Source organism: Mesoplodon densirostris, chromosome 11, assembly GCF_025265405.1.
Source record: "Mesoplodon densirostris isolate mMesDen1 chromosome 11, mMesDen1 primary haplotype, whole genome shotgun sequence".
NCBI lineage: Eukaryota > Metazoa > Chordata > Mammalia > Artiodactyla > Ziphiidae > Mesoplodon > Mesoplodon densirostris.
Window position 1 is genome coordinate 7,097,699 of NC_082671.1, and position 20,471 is coordinate 7,118,169.

Below are 20,471 nucleotides of genomic sequence, written 5' to 3' on the forward strand. Positions count from 1 at the left end.
ATTTGGATAAAAGACGGACTCTTTGGACAGAAAGACACTCGAGGGTTGAGACAAGGAAAGGCTTTTCACCTAAGCAATTGCAGGGCAGTTTCACTACATACTGTGATGGGAATCCAGCAAGAGAAATTTGGTTTGGGAGATACTAAATTTGAGACAAAACTAGATATTTATATCACGCCCAGTGGGCAGTTAGAGATAAATGTTTGGAGTTTGTATTTAAAACCCTGACACTGGATGAGAAATAATGGAGTAAGGGGAGGGAGAGAAATGAAAAGATCCAAGGAATAAGCCTGGGGGTGGATGTAAGCAATAAAACAAAACCAAAAAAAAAAGGGGGGGGCGGAAAGGAATTGGAGCAACAGTCATCAGTGAAGAAGGGAGAAAATCAAGAGAAAGCAATGCCCTGCACCCAGATAAAGAACATACATCAAGGAGGAGGAGGGGGAAACGACTGATGCTGCTGGTTATGAACTAAGGTGAAGACTGAGAGCCATCATTGGATGGAGTGACCTTGACAAGTAGTGGGGATAAGGGCCAGATGCTGAGAGTTCAAGAGAGAAAGGAGAAAATTCTTCCCAGTGGAGATAATTAAGATTTACAAATCTTTGAAGGGATTTTGCTCTAAAGGGGAGCAGATAAATGGGACAATATTGGAGGGAGGACGTTTTATATTTTTATTGTAAGATAGGAGGTATTATACCTTGTCTGTGTGCTGATGGGAATGACCCAAGAGGGGAAAACCAGAGTTGCAGGAGGGGCTGGCTGCCCACTTGAGCAGAAGAGAGGGTGGGGCCTGGTATGAAGGGATGTGACCAGCTGGGAGAGTGCTGGAGGCCCGGGGCTGGAGGATGTGGGGCAGGAGTAGGGTAGAGGTTGTCCTCCAATGGCTCCTACCTTCTCAGTGGAGGAGGGTGATGATGAGGGAGCAGCCACTGAAGGTTTGAGTAGAAAAAAGAGAAAATAAAATAGTTACTCAGCAAAGTGGGAGAGTGAACGGACCAGGAGAATACATCAGGCAAACAGCACAGCCACCCTGTCCAGGATGGGGTGATCCAAGTCTTCACACATCTGGTTCCTTTGGAGATGTGGTGAGTTCTCACACAGGAGGAACAGAGGGTAAAGCACAGAGCTTCTCACGTGGTGTCCAAAGCTCCTTGAAGACTAGGATGATGGAGCCCCCGACTGCTCCATGGGCCCAGAGTTCAACATACAGACCAGTGTCTGCTGCTCCACTGGTGACCCCCAGCCCTAAGATACCTCAGCCACCCCCTGCCACAGTGACTGCAACCCTGCTATCAAAGCTTTCTTTTATCTTAACATTGAAAAATTATAGTACATACAACATATATACAATAAGGTACATTAATCTGAAGCACATGAAACCACCCCCCAAGTCAGAGGCATAGAATATTCTGGGTCCCGAGGATACACCTCATGCCCTCAGAAGTATCCCTCCTGCTCTCCCAGTCACTGACCTCCAAAAATAGCCAGGACTCTTGTTTTTCATAAAAATACTTCTTTTTTTTTACCATCTTTGATCTTGTTGTAAATGGAATTATACTGTAAATATCTAGAATGTCTGGCTTGTTTGGCTCAGTGTCACGTCCAAGAGAGTCATTCCTGTTGTTGCATGTACCAGAGCTTGTATTTTTCTTTGCTGTATAGTATTCCATTGGTGAATTTACCACAGTTTATTTATCCATGTACTGTTGATGGACACAAGATTTGTTTCCAGTTCAGGGTTATTATGAATCGTGCTGGTATGAGCATTCTTTTAACTGTCTTTTGTTGCACAAATATATGCATATCTGTTGGGTATATTCTGAGGAGTGGAGTCCTAGGAGTGACCCCTAGGGAATGTGTATTTTAGCTTTGGAACCAACAGCGCACAATTTTCTAAAGCGGTTACACCATTTTATGTTGTATTAAATTACACTGTTGAATTATACAGTAATTCCTTCTTTTGAGCCTTAATTATTTTTCAGAATTCACAAGGCCCTTTTATACACAACTTTTTTCATCTTGAGAAGAGAAATAATTTAAGCCTGGGACAGTTACCATCGTCAGCATGCTTACCTGGGACCAGGAATAGGATATTATGGGCTCCGAGTAGCAGTGGGGAGCAGCTGGACCAGGAATGGTCCAGAGGGTTGCTTGGGATGAGGAAGGGAAAGGGTACCAGAGACATGCTGCTCCATTCCACCAAGGCTGGCCCCGCAGAGAGGCCCGCAGACCCTCTGCCTGTGGGGTAGGGAGGCCCTTCAAGCCTGAGCATACTCATCCTCTTCTCACTCACTCACATCCTTTATTTCCCTTCTCCTTGTGGTCTACTTCTGGTTCATTAATTATGAATAATTAGTAATAATTAATCACCACAATTCATTCATTATGCCTTTTTTTGGAAATGGTGCAAATCGTTTCGGAAAGCTGCATAGTGCAAGTAGCATCTTAAATTATGAAACTGTATTCAATGTATTTATGACCCGGTAGTAAATTTATACGTAATGAAGGATCTTCTAATAGTCAACTGGCAGAAAATACAAGATTACAGACTCTCCCATGAGCAGGTCTGTGGGAAACAGGAGGAGGAACACGCGATCTGTCTGGGTTATTCTGAGCGCTAAGGGGGAAGAGATGGGCAGGAGTGTGCGTTCCCCCCTGGGCACACGGGAGGGAGCAGGGAAGAGTCAGAACACCCTCAGAGACAGATGCAGTCATTTCAACCTAAGCTCTGATTCTCCACACACTTGTCATGTAAGCCCATCTGTGTGTCCTCAGCCCTAGAACAGGGTCCCAGAAAATGCTGTGAAGGGATTATCTGATCTCCTTGCAGGGGATGCGTAATGAAAAGAGCTAAGAAAGTACTAGCTGCTCTAATAAATCAACCCTAAGACTTCAGTTGCTGGACACAATAGAAGCATATCTCTGAGTCTCGTAACAGTCCAGCGAAGGCGCTCCTGGTTACGGCAGGACTCCAACTCAGGGACTCAGCCTCCTTCTACTTGTGGCTCTACATCCAAGTGGAGGAGGCACACCCTCCTTTTAAAACCTTGACCTGGGAGTCACTCACATTAATCCACTAAGGAAAATTTGTTATTTAGCCACACCTGACTGCAGGTGGGGTGGGGGCGGAGCATGGCTTGGTCTACCACAGACATTTCTACACCAAGACTCACAGCTTCCCATTTGATTTATCCAGATTTGCTTCATTATGCAAAATGTTCTCTCCAACAACTACTCTATTTTTTTTTTTTTTTGCGGTATGCGGGCCTCTCACTGTTGTGGCCTCTCCCGTTGCAGAGCACAGGCTCCGGACGCACAGGCTCAGCGGCCATGGCTCACGGGCCTAGCCGCTCCGTGGCATGTGGGATCTTCCCGGACCGGGGCACGAACCCATGTCCCCTGCATGGGCAGGCGGACTCTCAACCACTGCGCCACCAGGGAAGTCCCACCAGCTACTCTATTTTTCATATCAGAGGCCACACCACGTCTTACACATTTCAGAACCACCAGCAACTAGCACATGGTGGGAACTCTGTAAACGCCGATTCATTGGTTGATTGATTCATAGCCCTTTCTCGGAGATTTCTAGAGTTTTACAAAGCACCAAGCCCTAATTCATATCTTATTCACTGTCTATCTACAGCTCCCTCTCTGCCTCCACAGTTACTGTCCCACCCAGCCCAGCTAGCTGGATGGGCAACTGGAAACTTCCCACCACTTTTCCAAAATCCAGTCACCCTCCTTGGCTCAGTTCAAATGGCACCTCAACAGCTAAGCTTTCCTTGCCCACCAAGATTTTCCTTGTTCACAAATTTAGCACTTGGTGTTGCTTCCTGATAATGTTGCCTTCTCAAATGCATCTGTCTAATGGCCCATCTAAATTCCAGTACCTTCATGCCTCTGTACCCCCTTAACACTTTGTTCCAAACCACGCACAGAGCAGATGCTCAGTGCAGACTTGTCAACTAATAGGTTAGCAAGATGAGATTCTAACACTCATGAAAAAATATCCCCTGGACCAATGATCCCCTACATGCCTGCATCAGCAGGGAACTCAACAAAACAGAAGCCTGTACCCTGGCACTGAAGTCCTTACAGCTGTGTGAACTCCAGGCTTCAGTTTCAGTGGCTATCAAAACAGGGCTAATGATGAGACGCACACTGACATTAAAGCTAATGCAATTTTAGCTGCAAGGCTCCTTCCAAGGGTGCCCAGCCCTAGAAGGATATACAGAGAATAGAGGTGGAATTGCTTTCAAAATGTCTGGAACATTTTTTCAATCTTAGAGCTTATCGATGAAAGGAACTTGATAGACGCTTTCCCAAATTGGACTGTAATCTTAAAATTCACATGAGATAACCAACAGTGAGTTGTGGAACTGAAAGAAAATTTTTAAGTTTCTAACCAAAATAGAAAGTAAATGTAGATCAAACTTGCTAGAGGAAAAGACTGGATTCCTTTCTCTTCTTATTGGAAATATTGGGATGAAAAGGCAATTAAAGAGCCTGCAGCCAATGGTGTGGAGGGAGCAGTATTATTACAAGGGTGAGCAAGTTGGTTAATTAATAAAACATGAAGTTAGTTTTTACGGCTTTTGTGGTGTTTTCAGTTTTTTTAAGAATTTTTTTTAAAGATTCTTTGATGTGGACCATTTTATTAAAGTCTTTATTGAATTTGTTACAATATTGCTTCTGTTTTATGTTTTGTTTTTTTGGCCACGAGGCATGTGGGATCTTAGCTCTAGGACCAGGGATCGAACCCGCACCCCCTGCACTGGAAGGCGAAGTCTCAACCACTGGGCTCCCAGGGAAGTCCCTTTTGTGGTGTTCCTGGTGTTAGCCTAAAATGTATATTTTGTTATGATTTCTCTCTTCATGCTAGATAAATATTCACCTTTGTACCTAATTTTATTTAATAATCTGGGATACTTTTTTCTTAAAGAGGGTCCCTAAAATTGTAGAAGCTTCTGGTCCCACAAAGCCAGGATCTGCCCATGTTAATAACACCACCTGCTTTTGACATAATGATATGGAAAAGTACTCTACATATGTTGCCCAGCTACGTGGAGGGGAGCTTCCGAGGCCTTTCTGAAAAGAGATAGGGGCCACTGAGAAGACAGATAAAATGGAAAAACTCAAGCCTCGTGAAAAGGCAGTGGGCAATAAATGGAAGCAAGTAGAAAAGAATCAAAAGAGGCAGGTGGAGTAAAGTCTGGAGTTGACAGCTGAGAAAACCAAGTTTGCAGTTGATAAGGGAGACACCCAGCAAAGTTCTTGACAGCGTAGCAGGAAAGTGGCCCAGGGAATAGGGTTGATGGGGCCTATTTTAGGGGCCTCACCTGTTTCCCAACAAGCAGCCTCACTCAGACCAGGCAGATGTGGTTCTTGATAGAAGATGACACATACTCTCCGAGGAACTTGAGACAGGCCAACCAGAGTCCATCGTGCTGGGGGAAAACGAAGAGTGGGTTATGATGTGGGATTCATGTCAAAAGTCTGCCTCTTTCCCTTATGGCCTGTGGCTTCATCCCCCTGACGAAGACATCCTGGCTGGGAAGCCTCGGGCCTCTGTGAGGAAGGGAGAGAAAGAAGCTTCATGAAACATGAAGGTTCCTGAACTTGTATGCAGAGCTGTCTTTTGGAATTCCCATCTGGCTTTCGCCTTGCACTTCCTTTCTGCAGGTAAAACTGCAGGAGCCCCGGGAAGGCCAGAAGGGTTGGTGGGATCCACTGTGTCTGGCTGAGAGTCCTGGGCAGAACGTCTTCTCGGCTGGTCCTGAAGGGAGGTGGCTTTGCGGGCACTGCCATCTGCTGCTGTGCAGGGGACAGGGCAGAGGAGGGAGGGGAGTAGGAAGGGAGCCAGATGTGCAAACAGGGCTGCGTGTGTAAGAAACATCTGCTTTGTTTTCCAGAACGCGTGGCTGAGCCTTGAAGGGTGGGCTCTGCTCTCTGGCGCCCTCTGCTGTGGCTGAGCAGAGCGGATACCCCCGTGGGTCGGGGCAGGAGTGGAAATTTGGACACCGCTTACCTGGGCTGAAGGGGTTTAGGAGTCCGAGACACGGTTGCCCAGGGCCGGGGGTTGTAAAAGGTGAGTAGAATGGATCCGTGGAAGGTAAGCTCAGTCATCCACACTGAGCCGTACTCTTCATTTGTGCCGTGCTGTTGGGAGCTGCAGAACTGTACTTGTCAGGAAAGGAATGGACGAGTCCGACCTCAGTTACTAGCAAGAAATTTATCTCAGGAAACACACACTGCAGGAAAAGGTACAGCCTTCAGCAGCACAGGAAATGCAAGAGAGTAAGGTTACAGGGGGCTGGGGGGAGCCTTCACCTCTCTTCCAAATTATCTGTGACAGATTCATATAAGAGTTTAGAAGCTGCTGGATTCATAGACCGTAGATTATAAATGGGTGGAGGGGTGGGGGGAGAGTAGCATATTATTCTGGGAAGAGCATGTTCCTAAAGTTTAAAGGATTTGGACAAGGAGGTAAAATGTTGAGAAAAGATGGTGGGCATGAAAATCAAAAACTGGAAAACCAACCTAAAACTTCAGCGTGTCCTTAAAGTAACCAACACCTCCTCTGGGGTGTGGCCCTCCTAGCAGCTTCCATTGTGACCAAGTTGTACGCTAGTCAGACTGACCTGCAGGGAACTGGGGCCAGGTCCCAAGGGAAGGGCCAGTGCACTGGTTCTGGTCAGCAGGTGGGTGGAGGTGTGTGAAAGGCAATGATAAATGATGTTTGGCCTTTGCTTCCAACTAGAAAATCTCCCCACGGAGCTCGGGAGGCTGCTACCAATCAATGACGTTAGCTTTGCAAGAGGTGATCTCCGAACCATCCTGGGTTTGTCATTAAGTCATGTATAAGACGGCAAACCCCTCCCCCCATGCCCTCACATTTCCTGTCTCCCTTATCCTATTTTATATTTCTTATGATCGTCTGAAATGCTGTGCATTCATCAGCTCACTGTCTGATGTAACTGTCCCCAGAACACAACTCCGTGCAGTGGGATGTTGTCTTTTGTCCTCTGCTGTATCTCTAGTCTGAGAACAATGCCTGGCACCCAGTAGGGGCTCCATAAATATCAGTAGGAAGTAGGAGAGAGAGAACCGAAGACAAGGAGATGCATCTTTATAAAGAATGTTTCCATTTATTATTTTAAACCTGAACCTGCATAAAATGATGGCTAGTTGCATTTAGCTCAAAGCATCCCCATGACATGAACTGGAGACAAGCCCAGGTCTGGACCTTTGTCCCTCACCATTGGGTCCAGAGGCCACAGCAATCAGCCACGGAACTTAATTTGCATCCACTGAGGCTGTAACAGCGATGCAGAGGGTTTTCTCAGGGTGATGGTGGGAAAGGGGGTGGTGATCACTTATGATGGGGCTGAAACAGGGCCCGGACTGTGCTTCTCATGGCCCGTGGCCACCGAAATTCGGGGATGGTATCTGAGGGGGCACAGGGCAAGGCTCGAGGTGCCTGGGACTCTGGGCTGGAGAGACCCAGTTCTTTCACCAATAGATGCAAAAGGGGGTACCAATCGCCCAAAGGATACAGCTCAAAAGAGGACCTAAAAGAAACCCAAGCTTGAAGTTTCTGAGAAGCAGCATCATTCTCTTCCCTCCTGCACCCATTCTCTGCCTCCTGTCTCCAATCTCTGTACACACACACACACACACACACACACACACACGCCCTTTTCAAGAGCCCCTCAGGCCAGATCCTGCAGAAGGACGGACACCACACCCATGCGGGTGCGCAGCCCCGTGCTGGTCTCAGCTGGTCACACACTGGTGTGCTGGGACCCTGGGGACGTGCTGCTGCCCAGCTGGCTCCAGCCCGAGGGCACTGGGCTGGCTGCCGGGCTCCCCCCACTGCGACGGCTGGCGCCCTGGCTCCTCCAGGCAGGTTCCTCCTTCGGCCTGAGCTTCTCATGCTCCTCTTTCAGGAAGAAGTCTACGAACAGGCTCTTCTCCCTCTTGATCTGGTCACTGATGTCGGTGGAGATGTCAGGGATCATCCAGTCCACAAGGACGCTCAGGACCATCACCAGGTTCTTTGAGAACCAGAAGGGGGGTGGTGAGAGGAGAGGCTGGGCGGGAGGGCTCCACCGCCCCGGGGCAGGCGGGGTGGGCAGTGGTGAGGGCACAGACCCCAGACCCGGGGGGGCAGGGGGCCTCTGGGTTCCTCTGGCTCCTCGGTCGACTAGCAGGTGACCTCAGCCAACGAGCATCACTGTCCCTTGGGGTCCCCGGGTGAAAGTGGAGTAGGGACAGCGCCCATCTCCCTGAGCGCCCCTCCCACGCACGGCCAGACAGTGTTCACTGGCTTCTTCCCCTCCGCCCCCGCTGCCCCCGTGTGTCCTGTTCTTGCCTCCAGGATCCGGGCTCCAGAGCTTTTCAGAAAGCAGCCATAACGCCCAACGGCCCCTGCAGGGCTCTCTCTGAACCAACCGCCCCTCCCTTCTTCCCAGCTGTCCCTCCGTCCCCATATCGGAGGTGGACCCTTGGTTTCTGCACTGACTTCCGACCTCAGCCAACCCCACGTTCTGGTCTCACTGCCTGCCTGGGCCCTGCCTCCAAAGGCCTGCATCGGTTCTGCGGTTCTGTGCACATCTGTCAGTGCCTTCCTTCCCCCCAGTAAGCCACTCCCCTCCCGTAGGGTAGGATAAGACCCTCCCTTCCTGGGGGCGTTTCCTATTTAAGTGGGTGAATACTTCGGCAATGCCAGCACCACCCTTTAAAGGGCAGCTCCCCGTATGCTCTGGATCCCAGGCTTTCTGCAGGCTGTCCCTCACCCTCCAGCTGTAGCTTCCTCTGCCTGCCCATCTTAGGCTCGCACGCCCCCTCTCCTTAGACCCGGAGGACAGTGACAGCCCAAGAGATATCAGAGCCCTGCCATCTGTCTTCCACGCTCTGAACCCACCCCCAGCTCAACCTTGAACCCTGCATGCTCCCAGGGCCCAGGGAAGACTTGGGAACCAAGGGCTGCTCCCAGAGGCTGCCGGGTGCCATAAGCGATCTGGAGCTGCTTGGTCAAGTCAGACGCTGGCCTTTTAAACCAAGTCCTCTCGGGGAGTGAAAGTGACACGTGACACGTGGTAAAGTAAGGAGGGCTTCTGCAGGCGGGGCAGCCAGGGGACAGGTGAGGATTGTGCACACATATCGCCTCATCTCTCCAAGAGGAAGGATGCCTGCTTCTCCAGGTGAAAGACTAGCTGGGAAGCTTCTTTACTTCCTGGGCTGGGGGCCGGGGGCAGGATACCTTAGAGCCCTCCAGGGACCTGCCTTCAGGGACTACAAAAGCCTGGGGGTAGGGGTGGTGACCGGAAAGGGATCTGGACTGGTGCCCCAGCCCTGCTCCAAGGCTGGCAGGATCCCAGTGGGAACGGGGCCCTCAAGCCTGGAGAATCTCGGCGACGCAATTGTAGCTTCAGCTATTGTGGGAGATAGGAATCGTCAGCTCAGGTTTGCTATTCACCCAGGGCCGCCGGGGGGCTCTGAGGGCCTTTCCCACCAGGTGTCTCAGGGGCCGAAACAACACAATAAAGGAGAGGCGAGAGCTGGAAGAAAGGGTCAGAACTCAAGGCCTTTCTTGGGTGCGGAGACCAGGCGGGACGGTCTGTCTGCCTTCGAGGTGAGGCTCTGGTCTCCCATGCTGTTCCCCACTTTCTGGTCTTCAGTTTAAATGGGAATCAGTCTCCACCCTGCACCTGACTCCACACCTGTCTTGTAACCTTACTCTGTGCTTTATCCTCCTTCTGCAAATCCAGCCGCTAATGAAAGCCTTCACCCAGGGAAGGGTCTCAGGGCTGCCGGCCGCACGCGAAGGCCCCTGAGTCACAGAGCTCCCTGAAAACCCGGAGACGGGGCCATCGGTACCCCTGCAGCCCGGATCCTGACCCGCTGTGCCTTATCTGAACAACTCACCTGGAAGATGATGACAAAAGCCAGACGGGCAGACAGAACGGACCAGTACTGCTTGGAAAACTCATATGGGTTCGGGGCCCAGGGCGGCTCCCGGTAATCCTTAAACCTGTCCAGAAAGAAAGCCCACGTGAAGACTGGGAGGAAATGGAGGGAAGGAGCTCCTTCTCTGGTGTAGCCTCAAAGGTCAAAGCAGCAGGCAAAGCCCTGGCTCTCAGACTTGGGGGCGTAGGAGGCAGAGGTGAGGAGTCCACGGCCCAGCCAACAACGTCCAAAAAAGTCAACATCAGCCTAGAAGTGGCTTTCTTACTCTCTCCAACATCCCCAGAAGCTTCCTCTGGATCCTCCTTCCAGAGGAGCCCAGGAATCATGAGAGGAACCCAGGACTAGGAAGCCATCCTGGCTCCACTAGCCTGTGGGCTCTGAGGGGCGGGGAGACTCCCGGACACCACGTACATTGCTCCACAGCCCAGGGCTCAGTGAAGACGCAGGTGCCAGCAGACGGTCAAGGGTGTCCTCCCCAGCCGGCTGCTCTGGGACCACGGCTATGAGAGGGGCCAGCCTCGCTTGATGGCTGATTCAGAGCAAGCTGAAGGCTGAGTGAATTTTGGGAGGAGGGCAGTGGTAAGAGTCTCGGTTGGGCAATATCCCCTTTCACTAACCATCTTTATCACCTGCCCATGTGGTTTAAGAAATAAAATGTCAGTGCCTGACGTAAGCTCAGACCATGGTGAGGTCCAGGGCTTGTCCGAGCTGTTGCCTTTTCCCCCCATCTTGGGATGACTCATGTTAAAAACAGCTTATTTTCTCAGACTCCCTTTTTTTCTAATCCTGGAAAAATAACAAGAGTTGGTACAGAAGAATTATGCCCCTTCACAGAACTGTTTTCTCCATGGAATTCAACCAATCTTCGATGCTCAGTAAAAGCAAAACAAGTCCTGGGCTAAAGCAAGAGGTGGGGTGGCATCAGGCCACCAAGCGGGGTGCACGGCTGCTGAGGAAGGTGGGGAGGGAACTCTGTCTCAGGAGGGGCCCAGAAGGAAAACAAGCATAGACTGAACGTGCAGTGTGTGTCCACCCCCAAGCAAGGGGCTCTTCTGGAGGTTTCCTCATTTCACAACAAGATCCTCAGGAAGGCATGGATATCCCTGTATAACCCAGGAGGAAACTGAGGCTCAGAGAAGTTCAATGATTGGCCAGCAAGGGGTGGAGTCAAGGTGAGGATCCAAGTCTGCCTGAATCTGGGCTTTTCTCCTATTGTCGGAAAGCTCCTGACTACCAGCTGCTGTTCGGGGGAGGGGATTCAGCAGTGGGTGCTCTCTGAACCTTCCCCTGTGCTGAATGAACCCGCTGCTCTAAAAGATCCACGTAGAAGCACAGTGGCTTTTGATGGCCCAAGAAGAGATAAGGGGAGAAGAGAAAAAAACAGAGGAAGATGAAAAGAGATGCAGGGAAAAAGGCAGAAGAAGTCATAGTGGGAAGAGCCAGCCGCAGAAAGAGGCAAGCGGAGAGGTGGGTGCTGAGCGCTGGACTAGGGCTGGGCAAGAGGCCAGGAGCTGCCCCCCACCGCCACCCGGTTCCTCTCTTCCAACAGCTGATCACAGCTGCTGCAGGCCTGGTTTGTCATCCGGATGAAATGCAAAGCTAACTGCAACCCAGCTAAACACCATGGGGCTCATCCTCACCATCCTCGTCTGAGGACAGAAACACAGCCAGCTCCAGACCACGCCTGCTCATGGGAGAGAGGGCGGGTGTGGCCAAGGGAATAAGGACATTTGGGTGGAAAAAAACTCAGGCTCGCCCACCCTCCTGCTGTCCCCCCAAAACCCCACGGCAGAAGGGAATTTATCTTGCTTTTCTCAAGACCTCTGGAGGAGGGGTGATACACACCCCCCCTACTTTTTACGGTGAGGAAATCCCTCCCCAGGTCTAGCCCAATCCCTGCTGCTGCAATCAAAGTCCATTTCCCTTGTTTTCTAGCTCCATCAATGAAGGAACAGCTGCTCATTGACCTCAGTATGACAGCCATTGCTCAGCCCTCTTTTTTTTTTTTTCCAGTCTGCAAAGAATCCATAAATAATCTAATTCTGGTCCCACTTCTGCTACTAACTCACTACAGCTTTGGGAAATGTCACTTTGCCCTCCCCGAGTGTCCAAAACATGTTTTGAATCTGGCAGGCACATCCATCTAATCAAGGATCTGGGGAAAGATTAACACACAGATACGTCCAGAAAGCTCAACTTGCAATCCGTCTGTGCCAATGGCCTAAGGGTGCTTTGTCAGTAACTACAGGGCAAGCTATGCCCAGGAAACAGCAACAAACAATTTAATGAATTACACATCTCTTCACATTTCTCTTTTCAAAGCTCACTTTAAAAAAAAACTGACCTGGAGTAAGCAATGCATTTTACATTAGTGCACACGTACATGTATATCACAGAAATAAAAATCACACACACACACGAAACATACTCATCCTGGCTGTGTGCTGTGCACTGATAGTTTCTTGTTCTCTGTTATCTGCTCCTATCCTAGTCTTTAAAATGCTGGTCATGACCCACTAAAGTGATTTCCTAACTGATGAATTCATAGTTTGAAAAACACTGATTCCAGTAAGCCTCTGCCACCAGGTAAATGATTGCTTTTTTACATTCCAATATAAGCTCAGATTTCAGAATTTAAAAAAAAATTCATCCTAAGAAGTCAAGCATGTCAAATGTTTCTGAGTAATCAGAAGACACTAATTAAACAAAGAGATCATTAGTTTTAAGACTAGAAATGTCCAGAAAAGACAGGGTGGCTAGTGGACTTCATTGTGGCCAGCCTGGTGACAGTTGTCTGTCTATTTCACTTCCAAGCCTAGAGCAGAGAACAGCATGGGCAAAAGCATGGGCTTTGGAGTCAGCAGGTGAAGGCCTGATCCCACGCCCACTCTTTCAGTGTTCCGTCCTCTAGACAGTTACCCAAAGATCTGATGGCCGGGATCCTCGTCCATGAAACGTGGACTTTCCATCTCACAAAGCTGTAACGAAGACCACTCGGCATACTACCAGACATATCAGAGGACTCAATATATGGGAGCTGTGCTTTCTCCTTTAGCCGAAGGGGACTTAAGAAATACGCGTCTTCTGTTAAAAGGAGATGGAGCATACACATCCCTGCTCCCAGCTCCCCTGGCTTTCCAGGAGGATTTCTGAGCACTCAAGCTCAGATGCTCCGAATTTCCCATGATGCTGAGATGAATAAAAAAGAGAAAGCCAATGCCCAACTGCAGGGGGCTTCTCTCAGGCTCTAGGTCCAGGTAAATGGCACAAAGCAGGCAAGCCTCAGGCTGATGGGAAGGAGCACTTCTGCCCCATTCTCATTAACTCAAATGCTTTCCGAAGCATACCCTTTCCCCTGGTTTTGAGAGCTTTGGCTCTCCCGAGGTCCCACTGGGTGGCCAAGCGCTGGGCGAACCCCACATCTGGTCACTTCCTGCATCTGCTGGCTGGGATTGAAGCTCGGGGATACAATTTTAGGAATGGTTCCCAGATCTCACCCTCGTCCCTTCGGTCTTCCTTTATTTTCTTTGAGCCTTAACATTGAGTTTGAGAGTTCCCTGTAGTCTTGTAATAAGGAGAGTCTCCCAATAAAGAAACGACTAGAGTGTCTAAAAAGCATGTCTGCACTGGAGTGGCTGGGCCACTTACTAACTGTACGAACCCGAGAAAGTTATTCCACATCCCTAACCTCAGCGCTCTAATTCACACGGAGCCAACAAAACGGGCATCACCGTGCCGAGTATACAGTAGGTGCACACGCGAGAGCCCTCTCAGCCCACCATGAGCCAATGAGCACACGCGCGTGTGTGTACGTGTGTGTGTGCACTGAATGTTAAAGGGAAACACAGTGAGCAGTAAAGAAGACAGCACACATGGGTGTAATTTCTGGAGGCAGAAATGGACACAGCGGTTTCTTCTGGGAGAGAATGACTGGGCTAGGGGCTGAGAAGAGGGGCTTTTCCTTCTATATGTATGTACACACATATACACACATATGCATATACACACATACATTATATAGAATTACTTTTATAATAAAAAGTTCATCATTTCAAAAGAAGGATGCAATTAATGGTAACATTCGGTTGACTCCAATATATCTTTATACTAAGCTTCCAGGAGCAAAGTTATAGTATGAAGTGAGGCAGACTCACGTACGAAAAGTAAAAGTGGTACAAAAATCAACATTTTCTCAGCTTTAAAACTGCATTCATATTTTACCTAGATTGTTCTAACCCTATGAAATAATCACATTGAGTTGGATTTATACACTACCTAAAGAAACAAGGTTCCTATTAACTCAAAATATATTTCATTATTATAAAACGAGTCCGTGAAACCTCTTAAAGGTTCCATAAATCCATTTTTATGTTAATCCATGGAACAATGTCTGAGAAAGAGTCATAGAAATGTGTCGCCGTGGCTACCACTGGGAAGATGCCTAGGGCTGGGCAGGGCTGAGAGGAGGTGGGACAGAGTTGGAGAGGTTGCCTGTAATGTTTAGAATTTTTTCAGGGATAAAGTAATGTATTACATGCGTCATTCACTATTATATGTTTACACTAAGTAGAAAAGAAGCTTTGGAGATTATGTATTCCAAGTCCCCACTTTTACAGATGGGGAAACTGAGGTGCACAGTGGGAAGAGAGACTCCTGGCTCAGACATCCCTTCCCATCCTCACTTGCAGGGGTGACCAGTGACAGTGAAACTGGCCACAATTCATCACAGTACAGAATCACTGCGGGCAGGAAGGGGGCCCATGTAACAAACTGAGGGGTTGGTCACTGACATTCAGAAATGGCTTTTTTTAAAAAAAATGATGTTTTAGTGACATTATAAATCAATTAGTAAATGCATTTCTCAACTCAAAACAGTGGTATGTAAAAAAAGAAAAATGTAATAGTCCCAGTGGAAAGTAATATCGTATTAGGGCTGAAAACAATGGCACACGGTATTTCTGTACCATCTGAGCTGCTTAAAAGTGTCTTCTGTAATTGACTTTGAACAAGGGAAAACAGCACAGGCCATTACAAACTCATCAGGCCGTGGTCGATAAAGATCAGGAAAGGCACCACCACAGAAAGCTGGCTCTCCCTCTGGTCTCAGCCAGAAACAGATGAGAGGCAGACAAACCCTGGAAGGAAACTCCCAGGACCTTGGGATAGGGAAGACCTTGGGTCCTGCAGAAAAACCTGCAGGAACCATCCAAGGATGCTGTTTTGGGATGCTCAGCATCTCCAAACAGACCCAGTGGGTTGCCCAAGCCCAGGTGGGCTCCTTGAGCTCTCAGACCCGGGTCCCTGGCCAGGCCCTGCCCTACTGACCTCTCTGCTCCACTCCGCTGAGCCAGGAGCTTGAGTCACCATCCAGCCTGTAGGATACAGTGGTCCCTTGACCCTGTCAAATGACCACTAATCAAGCCTGCAGACTGACGTCACAGGGCTGTTTACGGAGCAGCCCGGCCGGGGCAGTTAGATGGCTGAAGCAGACGTGGTTCCAAAAATGCTGGGAATGCATCTCAAATGGGCAGCCGGAGACGTGTCCTACATTTTATTGCTATTTTTAAGATACCTCTATCCCTGGCGAGGCCGGACTGGAGCTGGAGACCTCAGTTTTACTTGACCACATTTATCTCCGGGGGTCACGGAGAGCTAAGAATAAGAAGGGTCATCGAGTTCCCAACGCTATTTGCCAGAAAATCAGGACAAACTTTTCATTTCCCATCATGGGAGCGGTTCTAAACGTGGGCTTGGGGGCTAGTTCTAGCGTTGTCTGTGTTTCTCATAATCTCTCTCTCTCTCTCTCTCTCTCTCCCCAGCCCCCTCCGTCCCCCACTCCCTTCATTTCTATTTCTGACAGCTGCTGACAAATCCTGGCTTACAAAGACATCAGTAGTTTATGCCTCCACTTCATCAACCTCCAGAGACTATGGTGAGCCAGACAGGTCCACACGGCATGCGGTGAGTAGAACCTACCTGGGATAGGTAGAGATTTTCATCAGCAATCCTCATCCACCTAGGATAGGTAGCCCCCAAAGTAAACTCACTTGAGACGGCATATCTAGATGATTCGATGACCCCGCTCTCCAGACACCTGCTTACATTTCAGACTAGGGCAGCTCTTTTTTTTTTTTTTTTTTTAGATGTTGGGGGTAGGAGTTTATTAATTAATTAATTAATTTTTGCTCTGTTGGGTCTTCGTTTCTGTGCGAGGGCTTTCTCCTGTTGCGGTGAGTGGGGGCCACTCTTCATCGTGGTGCGTGGGCCTCTCACTATCGCGGCCTCTCTTGTTGCGGAGCACAGGCTCCAGACGCGCAGGCTCAGTAGTTGTGGCTCACGGGCCTAGTCGCTCCACGGCATGTGGGATCCTCCCAGACCGGGGCACGAACCCGTGTCCCCTGCATTGGAAGGCAGATTCTCAACCACTGCGCCACCAGGGAAGCCCGGGCAGCTCTTTATTTTCAGTGTAACCCACTGGTCTCCACAGCGCAGTCAGAGATGATACCAGTGACAAGTCCCTTCCATCCCCCACCGTGGCTCCCAGGGCCCTAAGGTGGGTCCACAACCCCCCCGTGACCAACGTGCTCTTCCTGGTCTGGCTTCTGTTTTTCTCCCCGCCTCACCCCTCTTAGCTCACGCCTCTCATTCCAGCTCTGACCACTGAGCATGCTCTAGCCCGTCTGCCTGGGACACCCTGTTCTCCCTGGACCTCTGTCACCACCTGAAGGCCCCCTCCCGCCCATCACCGCTCCTCCCACCCAGGCTGGCTCGGTCCCGTGAGTGAGCAGTTTCAACAGGTTCTCCTTCTGGCCGCTCTGGCACTGGACACTTAGGTCTGGGTCAGGTGCACGGCCTCCTCCTCCAAGGCTCTGAGAGCTCCCTGTAGTTGCCTGACTGCACATACGGAAGCTCTGTTTTCACTGCTTGTGCACATGCTCACCTCGCCTGGCCAGGTAGACTCCTCAAGGGAGGCACTGCGTCTTGTTCCCTCTTATATAACCAATGCCAAGCCTATAGTAACGCCTCAAAAATAGATGCACAATGAACCTACGATCCCCACTGGTACGGAGTCAAGAAGCAACGGTGGATATGCCAGAAACGCTTTTGGTTTGATTCCTGAATGATCTATTTTCTGCAGGTACGTTTTTCTTGACAGAAATATAGCATGCACTTCCTGCACACGCACCCGGTGTTAATTCCGCCACTTAGCGGGCCACAGATGAGCCACGATCCCATCTACTTTCCTGGAAACAATGGGGGGAAGAGTTATCAGGACTTTACAGCTGGCTGGAAAATCCAGTGACTCTGATGGCAGATACAGCAAAGCTCGATGTGACCCATGGGTGCTAATAACACCTGGTCTCCTGGGCACCCGTTGTTTTGGTTGAGTTGCATTCATCCGTTCACCTTGACTTCAGATCTCAGAGGAGGAGGGAACTACCCCCTAGTCTGAGATCACGTGCTTCAGGTGGAGATAATTTCACTTCCTACCCCTAACCCCACGGCCCCAAAGACCATGGAAAGCATCACATTCTTCTGGCCACAGTGATCGGCTCTGGGTAGGAAGTGCGTACTAATCCCAGCCAACAAGCTGCAGCAGGACTCTTGTTGAGATTGTTGGGAAAGAAGTATAGGCATTTTTTCCCACTGGACTCGGACACAGTATGATACTGGCCTGTAGCTGCTGGCAGTCATCCAGTGCTTGAAACTATAGCCATCACTGACTACAGTAGGGTTGGAAGATGGAGAAAGATTTGGTTTGGGCAGATTGAATCCAATCTACCCAATTAGAACTACCCTCCACTTTCAATAGAGAGGCATTGAAGTCCCTTTGTGTTTAAGCCAGTGTAAGCCACTGATATATCCGGAAAGCACATTCATAGTGTCACTGGAAGATGTGATGGTCAAGGACAAGGTCAGAGTCCCTTGATGCTCTGGACAGACTTGTGCTTCTAGACCAACTAAAGGAACAGCATTAGCCTTGCTTCCCCACATGACAAGTCACACTCGTGCTGCCCCTCCTGAGCGTGGCTGATGAAGCTTGTGCTCCTGGAGAGATGAGAGTCTTGCTTCCGGATGTGGTGCTAGAAACCTCTGTGATCTTGGAAAACTCTTCAACGTTCTAAGGCTTGGTTTTTTTTTATGTAGAACGAGAGTTTCAACAAGATGATTTCTGCACCTTCCAATTACAAAAATGATTTTGTCCTTCTCACTTTTCAGTGCCCGTTTGTTTACTGTGAAGGTGCTGACTGACTTCACGTACCCTGCTGGAGCAAATCTAAATGCGACCAGGAAAGGCCACCAGCGGGTCCAGACCCCACTGCACAGGGGATCTGCAGACCCAAATCCAGCACCATGGACAGACAGTCTGGCATGCCAGCAGTGGCCCCTGGGCAATGCAGGGTAGTAGCAAATCTCCCTGCTCGAGTTAGACTCGTTGTAGTCCCAGATGCGAAAATGCTAGAAACATCTAGGCTATGTGAATCAGTATCTGTGAATAAACGGACTTATCTATTCTTAGATCTGGTCCCTGATTTTGAGCCTTTCTGGTTGGCTAGTGTTAAGCCCTAAAGTTATTGCTCCTGGGACCAGAGTACCCTTCTATGTAAATCACATATTGGGAAGGTTGTTTAACTCAGTCATCTGGGTTGGGAAGTCCAATTCGTTTTCTCCCTTTTGTGGTTCGGAATGAGTCTGAACCTGAGCAGCCATCTTACAAACGTCTGACCTTGGGTACAAAGGCATCCCAGGTGGAAAAGCACGACAGTCACGCCCAGGGTCATCACTGCTGCAAACACAACCGGGGCACTGCTACTGCTTCTTCAATGGAGCACGAACAGCTTTTACATCAGACACTATTGGGGATGGTCCAAGAAAACCCTACATGTGTCCTCTGATACCTTTTTCTAGGTTTGGGGTTTGTTGTAGTTATTGTTCTGTTTAAATATATGGGGTGTGATCTTGGATCGAGTCCTTTATGGGGACAATCACTTAACCAAGGTACAAAAAGGTTAAAGAATTTATTCCCCCTGCTCTTTTTCTCTTTCTTTGTCCTTCTCTGGTAAGTAGTGGAGAGTTTTCTGTTTCTCAGCTTCAAGGATCCCTGGGCTGACAAATTACAATCAGGACTCTCACTTGGTCCTCTCAGGAATTCCAGCTATTCCCTCTACGTGTTAGATGGAAATTGCCGCTTAGATTTCCGACCATCATGTTAAGTGCAACATGACTGGAATCAAATTCATCTAACTTATTATAAATTAGATTCTCTTGGCATCTTCCCCATCCCTGTCATTGGACCCACAATTTCCCAGGCCTCTGGCTTCAGCCCAAACTTCGGAGTTATCCTTGCCTCACTCTCTCTCGTGTCTCTGGTACCCAGCTTTGTAACGTAGGACATTAAGTAGTTCATCTTCTCCCTCCCTCTGAATTGCTTCCACCTCTCTGGTCCGTGCCTACCACCGGTCATGTCTGAATGATGTAGCACCTCAGCCGCCCTCCTTGAGTTAGCCCAATTCTAGCCCATCTTCCCCTCTGAGACCGGATTAGTTTTCCTAAGCCCACACTTCAGCCTATAATTCCCTGGCCCTAAAAAGGTCCGCAACTTCCTATTGCATCACATTAAAATTCCTGTAAGATGTCGAGATTTCCCATTATCTACTTCATCCTACCGATTGAAATTCAACAAATTCAACAATGCTTTGGCTTATGCTACCCTAGGAGTTGCTCTCTATATTGTATTTCCTATGTTATTCCCTATTATTATCTCCCAAGCACTCTCCTTGCCAACTCCAGCAACCAGTCCCTAAGTGTTTAACACCTCAGATTCGTCCCCACCCCCGTGACCTGGCCCATGCTGACTCCATACCTAGGATACTCTCTCGTTTTGCCCTACAACTCCTCATGGCCCCTCCAAGAAGCCTACCCTTTCCATTCCAGCCTTCACTGTTCTCCTTCTCCTTCGAACACGCATAAGGCTCATGGTCCATACTAGACATAAACACTGAATAACCTGCAGTGTCCTACCAGTTCTGTTTTCCTCCCAACCAGACCATAAACCAGACCTTCCCTTGATGGTAAGGACGAACCTATATACTTTTTTATCTGCTCCATGGTGTCTAGCAAAAGGCACTCAATAAATATTGGACAATTCATTGAAATTGACTTGTAGGGATCTGGGGTTTGGGGGTAGGAGACAGAAGCGAAGGAGAATAATGATGTAAGTCTAAGTCATCCGGATAATTACCTGGACCTGCCGCTTCTAGTCCTCTGCTGCCCTCCTGCCCCCGATGACTTTACCTGCAGAACTGAACCTCCTGGTCAAACTGCGAGTTCTCGGGCTGCGTTCCCTCCTTCAGCTGGCTGACGTTGAAAAAGGAGAGGGTGTGGTTGACAAAGCCATGCAGAGTCCCGTTGTGACTGTAGGAGTACTGATACACCAGGCGGGGGATGAAGTCGGAGGTGACCGCGATGACAAAAGCCTGGGGGTAGAAACAAAG

General features: G+C 49.2%; 1 protein-coding gene across 1 annotated transcript in view; it reads right to left on the reverse strand.

The window, feature by feature from the left end:
- Positions 1–7,787: 7,787 nt before the first annotated feature.
- Positions 7,788–20,471, reverse strand: part of ANO2 (anoctamin 2) — a 321,064-nt gene continuing 308,380 nt past the window's right edge. Inside the window, exons 24-26 of the mRNA XM_060112253.1 lie at positions 20,272–20,453; positions 9,934–10,039; positions 7,788–8,060 (exon numbers count right to left, since the gene is read on the reverse strand). Coding sequence (XP_059968236.1) covers positions 7,788–8,060; positions 9,934–10,039; positions 20,272–20,453 — 561 coding nt within the window. The remainder of the gene's footprint in view (positions 8,061–9,933; positions 10,040–20,271; positions 20,454–20,471) is intronic.